Source organism: Lepisosteus oculatus, chromosome 7 (assembly GCF_040954835.1).
Source record: "Lepisosteus oculatus isolate fLepOcu1 chromosome 7, fLepOcu1.hap2, whole genome shotgun sequence".
Taxonomy (NCBI): Eukaryota; Metazoa; Chordata; class Actinopteri; order Semionotiformes; family Lepisosteidae; genus Lepisosteus; species Lepisosteus oculatus.
The window spans coordinates 6844793-6858372 of record NC_090702.1 but is presented as its reverse complement, the minus strand read 5'-3'; the positions used below and the strand labels follow the sequence as shown (position 1 = coordinate 6858372).

The following is a 13580-nucleotide window of genomic DNA, read 5'->3' as shown; positions in this document are numbered from 1 at the left end:
TAAAATGTCTGGTACAGGTTAAAAGTTTTTTTCCATGAAGGAAACAAAAACAGTCAAATATGCTTTCCCCAGTGGAAATTTTGCTTAGAGCTGGGTGGAATTTCATAATTTTTTAATACATGCTAAATGCAGTTATAGATATAAACACTGGCATTCTCCATCTCCAAGCAATTGTATTCAATACTTAATTCATTACAATGTATTAAATGTAATACTGTAGTGCTTTTAAACCATATGGGAATGCTCTAAATTAGGGGTGTGAAAGGCAGTAATGAAAGGTTCATAAATGGAATAGATTAAATGTTATCAGTGTGACAACTGTAATAACCTATACTGTAGATTGATTGGATATTACAGTAAACCCTCAGTTTAACGGACTTATGGTGGTGTCTGTTATTGCTGAATGTCCATTAAATTATGAATGACATTTCTTACAATTGCAATTAACACAGTCAATGAAAATTGTTCCCACGCCTTTTTCATCATAAAGATACAATTATATCTTTATTTCATATTATTATATTCTATAAAATTCCCTAAAACATAAAAAACACAAACACAAATTGCAAGCAACTGACCTACAGTACACCTCTAGGGATATGCCTTAAACTCTACATATTGGTAGAAATTCAATGTATATTTTTTAAAATGATCGTTTAACAATTCAAAGCACAAACACACCACCCATCATGAGCAATTCACAAATTCCTATACCAATTGCAATACACCTTACCTGTTATTTTATAGACGAAATCCCTCGTTAGTAAATTTTGTCTGTTAAATCTAAAGACTGTTAAAGAGAGATTAGCTGAACCAAAGGTTTACTGTAATAACAAAAGTTAGATCTTGATCATAAACTGAATCACAATGTTTAAACACACATAGAGTGACAAGTTTATTTTGATGCTAAACATATTTAAGATACTTAAAAATCATGATATTGGAGATGGAGAATGCCAATATTTAGGTCTCCTACTGTACACACATGTTATTTTCATCGGAAAAGATCTCAATGGGGTTTAACAAGATTCCACATCTTTTAACAACAGTTTTCCTAGAAGTACTGTAGTTGAGATCATTTTTCTTTTCTGAAATCATTTTTCTAAGCAATTATGGTAAATCTAGTGTTTGGGGAAAAAAAAAAGCTTTGTGAATAGGGCCCTTTGTTTTGTAGTGCATAACTCCGATTATTAAGAATGTGATAAAAACACACTGGGAAGACATTAAAACCAACCATATGATAAAAATAACTTAATCACTTGGCTCTATGTTAAGCGGCCAGTTTAACATCAAGACACCCTAACTTATACTCCATGACAATACCTCCAAGTATTTCCAGGAAGCAGTGGGAAAACACTTTAAGATTTAGGATTTTACAACAAGATTGCTTTTGAATTTGATGGAAATAACTGAGCCTGGGCCGTGGATGGAACTGTGCAGCTTCATTCAGGCTTTAATTTCATTTTTAGAGTCGGTTTGTTTCTATATTGGCATTCCTGTGAAAAGGGTCAAATATTTAATTCAGAAGACTCCTAGTTTAGTCATCCTGTAATCTTGTTTCCACTGGGGTACGCTAAACCAACCCAGAAAACATGGAGGTGTTAATACTGTGCCAAGGGGACTCTTGAATTACATAAGAACCCGCCGTTGAGCAGAATGGGAAAGTGCTGTATCATCGAAAAGGTAGCGGACGGATTTTAATAGGGGGTGGCCAACTAATCTGAGGGCACTCTGAATTTCAAAAGTCTAACCCACACTGTTTCCGTGCTTGTTTACCAGCTGCTAACAGACAGGCCTCCGAGTTTGAACACTCAGCTATTTTTCCTCACGAAGGGCTTCGAGGTGATCAGTCCTGTTGATAAAGACGCACTGGGCCGCCGGCAGCAGCTTCTCCCCACGGCGCACAGTGATGACAAAACGGCACATCCCCGTGTTGGGGCAGGCAGAGAAGACCTGGGACATCTTGAGGTGGGGGGGAAGAGCGCACTGCAGCTCCTCCACGAAGTACTTCATCGTGTCCCTCATGTACGCGCCGTGGCTGACCACGAGGGCGTGGGGCAGCGGGCCCAGGAGTCCGTCCGCGGGGAGCCCCTCAGGGCGGGGGGCTTCCTCATTGGGCACCGTTATCTGCCCCTCTGGGGCCCCTTGGCGGCCGCTTTGGGAAAGGTGCTCCGACAACATCTGCTGGCACAGGGACTGCACGAAATCTCTCACTCGGGACCTCACCTGAAAAAGCCAAACCAAACCACAACAAGGCCTCACCGCCATGTCCAGTGATGCGCATTGTCTTCGCGGAAGATAAGATCACTTTATTGGCCATATACAATTTCTTGTATTAGGAATTTGTCTTTTCGCATACCCCAGCTTGCTCTCCATGAGACACACAGGGAGAGAAGCTGGGGGTCAGAGCGCAGGGTCAGTTATTTATACGGCGCCCCTGGAGCAGCTGGGGTTAAGGGCCTTACTCAGGGACCCACCGGAGAAGGATTCCTCTGCCGGCCGCGGGATACGAACTGGCAACCTTCGAGGAACAGGCATAGATCTTTAGCCACAGAGCCACCGCTCCACCAAAGCAGCAGCATCAGTGATGAAACTTACGGGCTGAAGCGACACGTGACTATATTTCACTTCCCTCCTCTCTGTGAGCATAAGCATGGGATTTATCCTTTGGGATGTACCCGTCATGTAGTCGAGGCTCCTGTGCCCAAGACGAAACCATATGAGGGGCCGTAACAAGCAAATCCCCTGGTTTCCTTGAACCGTTTCAAAATGATTTCTTCTAGTTTTCTAACAGGGGAGAGGATGCAGAAAGTGCACTGCGTTTCGGTATTAAACTAGGATAAAAAAGGAAAAACTGTATCAATTACCATACTATAAACGGCAGCTGTATTACTGCTTTCTATAATTGGGTGCTCACAATATGGCTGCGCTTACACTTGTGTATACTGTAGGTGTTAAAAGAGCAACTGTTTCAAAAGCTTCCTCTCTATTACCTAGGCGTCCCCTTCAGTTACTCAATATATAAATTCTTCAGCATAAATATAGAGAAGAGATCTTGCTTTCCATATGAAATGAACAAATTACACATAAAGAGTGTACAAATTCAGGCTGGTTAGGCTGTATTTAGCTTTCTTGGTTGCATATCGCCATCTTGTGGTGAATCCTGCTAAGCACCCCCACCCCCCCCAAAGTGCACAGAAAACCGTTTTTTTTATTATTTGGAAGTTTACATATGCACTATTTTAAGGGTTTGTATATTATTCAGAGCAACAGACACTATAAGAATGGCTGATTATTTTAGATCTATGCCTTGTGTTGTACAATTTTAAGTCTATTACTTCAATAAAGAAACCACAGTCAAATGGTGGTTAGCACAATTTCCTAATGGTTCCAAGGTCCGTGGCTTGGGCACTGGTCTGTATGGAGTTTGCATGTTCTCCCGCATTTGCATGGGTTTTTAGCTGGGTGCTCCAGTTTTCTATCACCTCTCAAAAGACAAGCTGGTCAAAATTATTTCAAATGATCTCTTTCGCCAAGACTCTTCCAACACACTGAGACGTCCCAGCAAAGGGGCCAGAGTGGTCCTGCTCTTGATTGTGCACCTGCGGCTTCTGGGATAGACTCCCAGAAGCCTTATCAAACATGCAGGGATGGAGGCTGACTCCAGTCAGTGGCAGCCTTTCCCGAGCGAGAGAACACTAAAAATAAAAAAAGAAGCCATTTACTGTCCTCCTCTCTACTGCCACTTCCCCGAGATGAGCAGATTATAGAACCAACTGAAGCTAAGCAGGTGTGAACCTTGTCAGAACCTGGATGGGAGACCTCCTGGGAAAAACTAAGGTTGCTGCTGGAAGAGGTGTTAGTGGGGCCAGCAGGGGGCGCTCACCCTGCAGTCCATGTGGGTCCTAATGCCCCAGTATAGTGACGGGGACACTATACTGTAAACAGGCGCCGTCCTTCGGATGAGACGTAAAACTGAGGTCCTGACTCTCTGTGGTCATTAAAGGCGTTTCTCGAAAAGAGTAGGGGTGTAACCCAGGCGTCCTGACCAAATTTCCCGTTGGCCCTTACCAATCATGGCCTCCTAATAATCCCCCTCTATGAATTGGCTACATTACTCTGCTCTCCTCCCCACTGATATCTGATGTGTTGTGAGCGTTCTGGCGCACTATGGCTGCCGTCGCATCATCCAGGTGGATGCTGCACATTGGTGGTGGTGGAGGGGAGTCCCCATTACCTGTAAAGCGCTTTGAGTGGAGTGTCCAGAAAAGCGCTATATAAGTGTAAGCAATTATTATTAATTATTATTATTATTATTACCTGTTCCTGAGTCTCCCCCCCGGGAGGAGTGAAGTGTGGACATTGCTGGCCTGCTGCTTTGGCCATATTCTTCATTTCGTTCACTGGCTTCCCTTCCGCGATCCCAAAGCTCTGCGAAGGAACGACACACGTCATACACGGGCTTCGCTAATGCACTGCCAACGGCATCTCTGGAATAAAATCTAGCCGAAACAAATGAAGGTTTTGGTGTCATTCTTTTGCGTGCTTCTGACTCACTGTGATACTCTGAAGTGACTGTTGCATAACCGATAAATTGGGTGGGTCGCTGCGTCAGTGTGCGTAGGCTGCAAAGGAACAAGTAATAGGTTTCTTCCATGCTGAAAAGAGAAGAAAGAAAACACAACCTTTCGACCGAAATGTTGTGTTTTCTTTCTTCTCTTTTCGGCATGGAATAAACCTATTACTTGTAACCCATAAATAGCCTGTTTTAGTGAGCGAGCTGACTGGGTGCAGGCGATTTAACTTTTTGAATGACAAGTGTGGCGAAAATCAAGAAAGAAAAATAAACAGGATCCAATTTGTTACACTAATTTGTGGGATGCACTTAATCATTCCTTACACTTATATAGCGCTTTTCTGGACACTCCACTCAAAGTGCGTTACAGGTAGTAGGGACTCTCCTCCACCACCACCAATGTGTACCCCACCTGGATGATGCGACGGCAGCCATAGTGAGCCAGTACGCTCACCACACACCAGCTACCAGTGGGGAGGAAAACAGAGTTCAGAGATGGGGATTATGGGGAGGCCATGATTGGTAAAGGCCAATGGGAAATTTAGCCAGGACACAGAACACCCCTACTCTCTTTGAGAAACACCCTGGGATTTTTCCAGCCCTTTTACAGTATAGCGTCCCTGTCACTATACTGAGGCATTAGGGCCCACACAGACCACAGGGTGAGCACCCCCTTCTGGCCCCACTAACACCTATTTCAGTAGGAGCCTTAGCATTCCCAGGAGGTCTCCCATCCAGGTACTGACCAGGCTCACACCTGTTGAGCTTCAGAGGGTCGCCAGCTGTGAGTTGCAGGGCGATATGGCTGTTGGCACTTGGTAAAACAGGTGGCATCTACTGTATGTCTCAGAGACCAGTCAAAACGTTTTTGTTTTTCAGGCCCTATCCAAGTAATAGGAGAGAATTCAGCAAGACTGTAATTGCTAACTGGTGTAAAGCATGCGTGAGTGATATACAATACAGCTAGCATTCCTTTCAACAATAGCCACACATGTGAATAGTTTAGTGTTAAAAGTCTCAGCCCTGTGTTGATCAGCTCTGTTGATGACAAATGTTAATTAGTCCAATTAATTTACCCATGTATGTCCAATAAAATGTCAGCACACCTGCTCCAAAAATTATTCCTGATACAGTATTAACTAAATTTGTTAAAGGTTTAAGTGGTAAATATTCTGATGCTCAGTAAACTATGAGCTCAGTCCTCTGCAAGAAACCTTTCTCTGAACTATTTCTTTAAAAGGCTATCACTTACACTTCGCATCTTTTACTCTCAATGTTTTCATTGACGTTCACAAAGACTGTACTACAAGTTATCCTACTACTTTCAAAATAACAGCACGAGTAGGGGACAATCTTTACAGGAGGTCCAGACTATATATATGACTGTTCATCTTATTTTATTATTTTTTTTATTTCAAGAAAATAAATAACTGATATAAAAAATACAAATGAAGGGTGAAGCTCACTTTTTCTCGGAGTCTGTGATCGCAGACTATTTCCACACCGTGGCTGTGTCTGCTTTTCCGAATGATTATGTCCGCTGTCTGAAAGGCAGAAATGACACATCAAATCAACAGAATGCCCTTTAAAAATGTCCTTTAAATTAAACACCTTGGGTTCTCTTAGGATTCATCTATTCCTAGTCCAGAAATTAACAACAATTACAAGAAACTCCTTTCTTTTTTTTATCAAAGTCACTTTCCATTAGGAACAGCTCTGCGGTTACAAAATGATGCAATAAAGGCACTCAAACGAAACACTATAAATGTACATGAATGTTCCTATTGTGGCTTAGAATATACAGTTGTCTTTTATCTTAAATTGAATTAACTCCTATCTTAAAAGAGTGAATTAATGTCGCTAGTTCATTGTGAACTATTACTTCCATATTTCAATTGTTCACCCAGTATTAAGAAGCCTGAGGAAAACTCTGGGGCTGTTTATTCTATCAAACTTTCCCATAAAACCTATACTTTCTTTTATAGTTTCATACTTTGTTTTAAGAGTTTCTTTAGTTGAACTATTTCTGGGCTGTTTAGGGAGCAAATCAAGAATTTGGAAAGAGGAGGCAGGTTATTTATGTGTGCATAAATAACTGGTCAATACTCTCATCCTCTTGTTGGAGTCCAGGGGTGTATTCCCCCTCATGCATTGTTTTGCATTGTGGGGAATTCTAGAACAGGTCTGGCCTAATATAAACTGATGTTCCTTAAAACATATCTTTATGCACAAAACATAAGAAACGTTACTAACAAGAGGGCCTTCTGGCCTGGTAGGAAGTTAACAGCTTACTGATCCAAGGATCTCATGTAGGCGACAGGGCTTGTTCCACACTCCCACAACGCTTTGTGTAAAGAATTGGCTCCTATTCTTAGGTTTAAAATGTACTTTTACGTAATTTCCACTTGTGCCCTCTGGTGGGTGTTTCAATGGTCATTTTAAAGAAATCTGCTGCGTTCACTTTATCTAAAAAGGTTTATTTGTTTCAGTCTGTCATTCCTATGAGTTTAAATGCTACCTTGATGGTTGCTCTAAAGGCTTCTTGAAGATGAATCTTGAAGATATTTGGCGAGTTTTTTCAAATACCAACATAAAGACACTTTTTATATATCATTGCGCCCGCCCAATGAATACGTCAGTAAGTATTTTAGTAAAGATAAATAAATCTAGAATACAAATCAAGACTGACAAATGCTAACCAGCTACTTTAATGAGAAGTCATACACTGCAAAGAATTCAACAAGAAATCCCATGATTTCAGAAATATCATAGTACATCTACAATATATTGGATAAAATAGATGAAAAGCTTTTATCTAAGCTCACTGGGTCACAACAGTAGAGATCTGTAGCCAGAAATGCAGTATCTTTGATGTATACTCTTTCATTACAAGAAGAAATGTCATTTCATTATATTGCACATACATTTAAGTTTTTTTATGCTTTCATTTTTCTATTATTATTTGGAATTTAATCTGAAACATATTTCTGTATAATGGAACACAGTTTCCTCTACAGCACACTACTTACAGATGTTTCTTGCAATTTGAATGACAGTGGTGCTGCTGTAGTTAGTATAAAATACATTTTCTGGCAAATTGCTGTTTGTACCATGGTGAATAATTACTAGCGGCAGAAAAAAGAATCTGCCTTTCCACAATATATCCCTGCAAACAGACTAATGAAAGTCAAAAACAGATAAGCCAACTAATTATTGTTTGGAGTAACCCAAAGGAAATTTTGCTAGTAGCTAATCCTTCTGTGGTGTCCCTTTAAGGTTAACATTCAGATTTTGTAGGTATATACAGGCACCAAAATGCTTTTGACGGCGCCTTCTTCACAACCACATTTCAAATTCTGACAACATATCTAAGAACAGGATGAAAAAAGGCCAAAATACTTCATTTTTTATTTTTTTTAAATCTTTAAAGGACTATACGTTTAGAGGCGTAATTAAACTTTAAGCCCTTTACCATGCTGCCCGACCTGCTAAGGTGGAAAACTTAAGCACTACGACAGCTTCTGCACTATTCCAGGGTCTCTGGCATAACACCTCACAACCGTCTGTGAATGGAAACTCTACCAGGCTTCTCACATCACGTCAAAGCCCAGTTTCCGTGACAGTTACGCATATTTAAATAAGTTAGTTGTTCTAGGCAGGCATTAACAGCACTTACGTAGATACAAATAGCACTCTGCTACCTAAATCTTTACTTTCCATCCTGGAACTGATGTTTTCTATATTTACAGATTTTCCGGGGCATGTACTGTAGGAACCCTGTTTACTAAAAGGAGGTAAAAGGTTTTTCATCAGAGCAACATGGACGCGAGGAGTCAATTTAAATTAATGTGAGAAAGGAGATGGAGCACAACCAGAGATCCTGTGGCGATATGTTTTACAAGACACATTTTCCCCATAATTACCATTGTGATGATGAAGGATATGCAAATTAGAAAACCAGCAGAAGTTATTTAAAATGTAGGCATACAAACCTGGGCTGTTGTACAGCAACTTGTATGCCTGACTTAAAACTACGTTCGACATACAAAAATATTTTAGTCTTAAAACGTGTGCCTCGTGTACCCACCAAACATACATGTGTTTTTTAAGATACAAACAGGCTTAACTCACACCCCTAATAAAGAGTAGACCTAAGTATTTAGTCTGAGGCATCAATTATTTTTATACAGGAAGAATGTCCTGTATATGAAATCGAAACACTTAAAGTAAAAGAATGTTGCATTTAATACTTAAGACTTCAGTACCAGCAAGCAATGAGATGAGAACTCAATTAAACCTTTGGACAAATTCTAACACATTTCATTGATGAGACTTCATGGAATTAACAGAGATGCTAAGACTGGCTGCACTTAAAGTACTTAAAAATATAGATTACAGTTCCAAAGCTGTTGATTTAAGGACAAATATTGGGGATTTTGCCTTTTCACTTTTTAACAGAGGCATCTCTCACAATTCATCTTTGAGGAAATTTCAGATTACTGTTCTATTTAAACATATTTTATTAAAGATACACTGTTGTAGTATATAAAAGTCATTTCTCTATTCAAAAACTTTAATTCCTACAGCTGCAAAACACCCATATCAGATAGTAAGAAATTGCGACAGCCTTGCATGTGATGAGTTCTGATCCTGACTTCCCGAAAGCAAGACCCTTCATCAGTCAGTGACTATTACTCAAAACAATGCATAGCTTGTAAAGGAAGACAACTGAGTCCTGTAATAAAAAAAACGCCAGTCTTAAATATCTATATAGTATTCACATGAATGAATCTTGCATACATACGTTGATATCTCAATGTTTGAGATTGACCAGCATTTGTTCAATCCCTAAGAACTATCGTGGCCAGAACAGTTGACAGACATCTGTCAAATACTGTTCCAAGTCAAGAACACACTGCTTGCCAAACAGAATCTACTCATTAAACTGAGAGTTCCTCATATTTGATAAACCTATAAACCTGAGTATTTAACTGTTTAAGCCTACCTATACATTAATAAAACTCTATATTTGAGCCTCCTTAGAGACTTAGTACATATCAGTGCTACTAAACCTATTGCATGTAAAAAGCATTGCATGTTTCTTACTCACCTGCTTGGCACGCTGCAGATCACTTGAGAACACATTCGTGAACTTCAAATCCTTGAGGTACTGACCTGCGGCTTCTGCTTGCCTCACCCCCAGTGCAGACAACAGCTCATCCACACCCTGACCTTAAGTGACAAGAGCAGTAAAAAGCACAGCGGTTACCAACCAGTTTAACAACGTTAAGATTCCAGACCCAGAGAGGCCAAAACCTCACTCATCAACTGTGCTCAGACTTACAAGATGTGGATATGTTCATAATTGCACAAATCATGTGCTTGTCCATACAACTGATTCAAGATTGATGATTTAAGGGCGACCCATAAACCTGCCTGATAGTAGCTTATGAGGATAAAACACTTTTTGGTCACCCTGCTTTATTCAGAGCTAGAAGTAAACTTAATGGGCTTATGTCCCCCATCCACTGCTGAGAAGACAAAACACGATTTGTCGGTGGAAACTGATCCACAAAGATTTCTTTCTGGCCTGTTTAGGGAATTGGTCAAAAACATACCTTCAGAAAATTCTCCCGAGCACAAGCAACAAAAGAGGCCAACAAAGCAGTTGTTAACTAACTTACAGTCTTCATCTGATTGCACTTTTCATCCTGAAGGATTCCAAAACTGCTGACATACAGAAGACCCACTTCAAAATTGACGTGCAGCACCCACCTGGGTGACTTGTGGCAGGCATTACGTATCAACAGCCCGACTATACAGCACATCAAGAAGAGAAGTGAGAATCCCTCATTATCTGAATTAAGGGGGGAAACTTCGATGAGCGTGCAACCGTGTCGGAAAAGCAGGATGGATCCTACAAGGATCACATCCTTGTGACGGCATGGGCATAATGCGAATAGCACTGCATGACGTGCACTTTAAGTTAAAAGCAAATAATACAACGACCATACAATGGGTTTGAGATTTTGATCCTAAGGTTTTGCCAGAACACTGCCAACACAATAGCAGCACTAGATACTGTCCATCCATCCATTTTCTAACACTTTATCCAATTCAACATCGCAGGGGAACCAGAGCCTACCCTGGCAAGTCATGGGCGCAAAGCAGGATACACCCTGGATGGGATGCCAGTTCATTACAGGGCAATAGATACTGTCCTCAGTCAGAAAACTTTGAGAGTTTCCAGTTGTCGTTTCCATTTAGATAGAAAGTTTTTTTAAAGTTTCTTATGTTTGCAGCAAAAGACAAGCAAAGGTTCCAGGGGAGACTGTGGTATCGATCAAGCCTACGTCGCTGATGCGTTCGACAACAACGTGGAACTACTTGCCATCACCAAGTTGCGCACATTCCCCAGCCCTGGCAACGCAGATATCAGTTCAGTTCAGTTTATTGTCATCTGCACAAGTGCAATGAAATGCTGATTTGCGCGTATGCTCCAATACAAAGACATTAGGGAAACACCAAAAACATAAACACAGAGCATCAGGAGCAGCAACAAGTTATATAACATACAGCTTAAAGAACAAAACACCAGTGGGAGCCAGGGGTGGGGGGTAGAGTTCAGTAATCTGCCAGCCTGTGGGAAGAAACTGTCTCTGAACCTGGATGTTCATGCCTTTATAGTCCTATAACGCTTACCAGAGGGAAGGGGAGAGGAAAAAAAATGACTGGTATCCTTAGCGATACTTCCAGCCTTCCATCCTGAGACAGCGAGTTGTAAAAATGTCAGAAATAGAGGGGAGCTGTACTCCAATGATGGACTGGGCTGACCTGATCACCCCCTGTAAGGCCTTCCAGTCAGACAACGAGCTGCTGCCAAACCACACTGTAATACCACACGTGAGCACACTTTCGGAAGCGCACCTGTAAAAGGTGGTAAGGACAGTTGGTAAGGACAGATAGCTTGGGGGTAGGACATTCTCACACAACTTGTAGGGTTGCAATGCCACTGTCCTGTCTGTTATGGCACCAGAGGAGGACATCGGGGGGGGGATGGTTGTTGACTGAAATGAAACCCATGTCTACAGAAACGTCTATAACTACAAGACTACTTATCCAGAATTGCAGATTATTGTCTCAGCTTTCATTCATATTCTTGGGTGCAACAGAATGGATTCTACTGTGGCTGGAGAATAGTTCCAACTACTGCAGTCTGAAAGCTACAAACAGTAATTTAGAGGACATCTCCAGTAAAGACAACTTTCAATTAATCAGCGAATAGGCTTAAGTGATTAGTTATACTGATGTCATAACAGGTACTCCACCCTCAACATGCTATAAAATCTGATAATCTGATATTTCCTCACGTAGAAGTCGTCATATCCATGATAATCGGCCGCTAATCCCCCAAAAATCTCTACTACACATTTACTACACAAATTTCCCCAAGAGCAAAAGTTAGAAAAAATATAATATTAAAACTACAATTACCTTGCAGCAGTCTCTCCTTATTGTACCTTGTTTCGCCACTAAGAGAAAATGATAGGACAGGAAAACAGGTCAACAGAAGATTCTATTAATTCTACTGCCAGCTAAATTAAGCCTCATTTCCTTACCGACTCCATCATTATCTCCTATACGGGAATTCCGAGTTTAAAATCACTGAATCACCCATTAATTTATAACAAGATCTTTTTATAATGTGAAAGATCATTTAAAAGTCCTATAGTTTAAAGTTCCAGTCGTGGAACATTAAAATGTCGATGAACCTCACGAATAAATCATTCTCACATTATATATAAGGAAGACAGTAATTAAAATTAATAACCCTGTGGAAGGCTGTTTTTCCCTCTAGCGTAAAAATATGCTTTAACATTGTACATTTGTTTTAAAATCACCGCCTCATTACTTTTACATACTGAAACCAAGCAACGGTCTTTCAAATCTCCTCACGTTTATTCAGATTTTTCATTCGTTTTCGGTTTGGCATACTATCGCAGATGCTTGAGGTCAAACAGAATGAAACTCCTCAATGAATAGTCGGTAAGGAAATTAACACAAAATATATACAGTGTATATATATATGCAGCCAGCTCCACATTTCGGAAGAACTTCCATTCTACGTAGTGAGTAGCAGACCAAAATGCCACCGGTTTGACAACCTGTCATTCATGTTAAAACAGGACATTCATTTGACCTTACAGCGTGTAACATTTCACAGCAACGTTGAGGTTTGTCATGCGGCTGCTACAGTACAAAGACTCCAACACGTACAATACCAACCCAATGTTGTTAACCCATGCATACGATTTAAGTATCATCGCTTTCATCAATTTGCGTTGGATATCCTTCTTTTGGGGGGGATGGGGGCTTTTTTTTTTACAAATTCATTTTCAATTTTAAAAGGAAAGCCCGAAATGCAATATTACAGTAGTCGCTCTGCGCCTATTTCTGGTTCACCTAAGGAAGCTAATCGAGCTGAACGTTCACGCCGGACCCTCTTAACCTCTGAAACTGTGTGCATTTCCTCCGAGCAGCTGCTCACTGAGGGACTGTACTTACTGTCGGACAACTGTTAAGCCAAATTTAAGCATTTTTCATGGAGTTACAATCTTGTGGAAATGCTTTTACTCCCGACCCTCTTCTCCACAGATCCCCGGTGTGGTGCAGTGCAGGGTTTGGACGGATGGACGCTTACTGAAGTTTTAGCTATTGACTATAGTCCCTGCGTGAGGTAGCCAAGCCAAAATAGACCAATTATATTAAAGGCAAAGAAGGAAGCCATTGTATTTAAAGGAGCCGTCAATTTTTTTTTATCGTGGAAGTGTGTTCAATGGAAATGCTCTGAATAATGTTGGCACTAATTGAAAAAAACAACAACACACACAAACGAATAAAAACAATGACAAATCATAGATTACGCAGAAATCGGGTTTTCATTCTTGGGTTCAGTATGTTTTTTCTGTGCTCAAAAAAGAAGCTTTGTTGCCACCGTGTGGTA

General features: G+C 40.7%; 1 protein-coding gene across 1 annotated transcript; it reads right to left on the bottom strand.

Annotated features, from left to right (window-relative positions):
- On the bottom strand, window positions 1-13296 carry tigarb (TP53 induced glycolysis regulatory phosphatase b). The gene is made up of 6 exons (XM_069192080.1): window positions 13142-13296; window positions 12071-12108; window positions 9687-9808; window positions 6043-6120; window positions 4321-4431; window positions 1-2226 (listed from the first exon to the last, which is right to left on the bottom strand). The coding sequence occupies exons 1-6, from the start codon at window positions 13171-13173 to the stop codon at window positions 1816-1818; spliced, it is 792 nt and encodes a 263-aa protein (XP_069048181.1). The 5' UTR covers window positions 13174-13296; the 3' UTR covers window positions 1-1815.
- Window positions 13297-13580: the final 284 nt, after the last annotated feature.

What these genes read in the sequence shown, in the direction of transcription:
- tigarb (XM_069192080.1), bottom strand. Translation starts at nt 13,173, where the DNA reads ATGCTTAAATTTGGCTTAACAGTTGTCCGACA. An exon ending in GGCTTAACAGTTGTCCGACA is followed by an intron (nt 12,109 to 13,141) that starts GTAAGTACAGTC and finishes ATTTTCTCTTAG; the next exon opens with TGGCGAAACAAGGTACAATA. An exon ending in ATCACAGACTCCGAGAAAAA is followed by an intron (nt 4,432 to 6,042) that starts GTGAGCTTCACC and finishes GTTCCTTCGCAG; the next exon opens with AGCTTTGGGATCGCGGAAGG.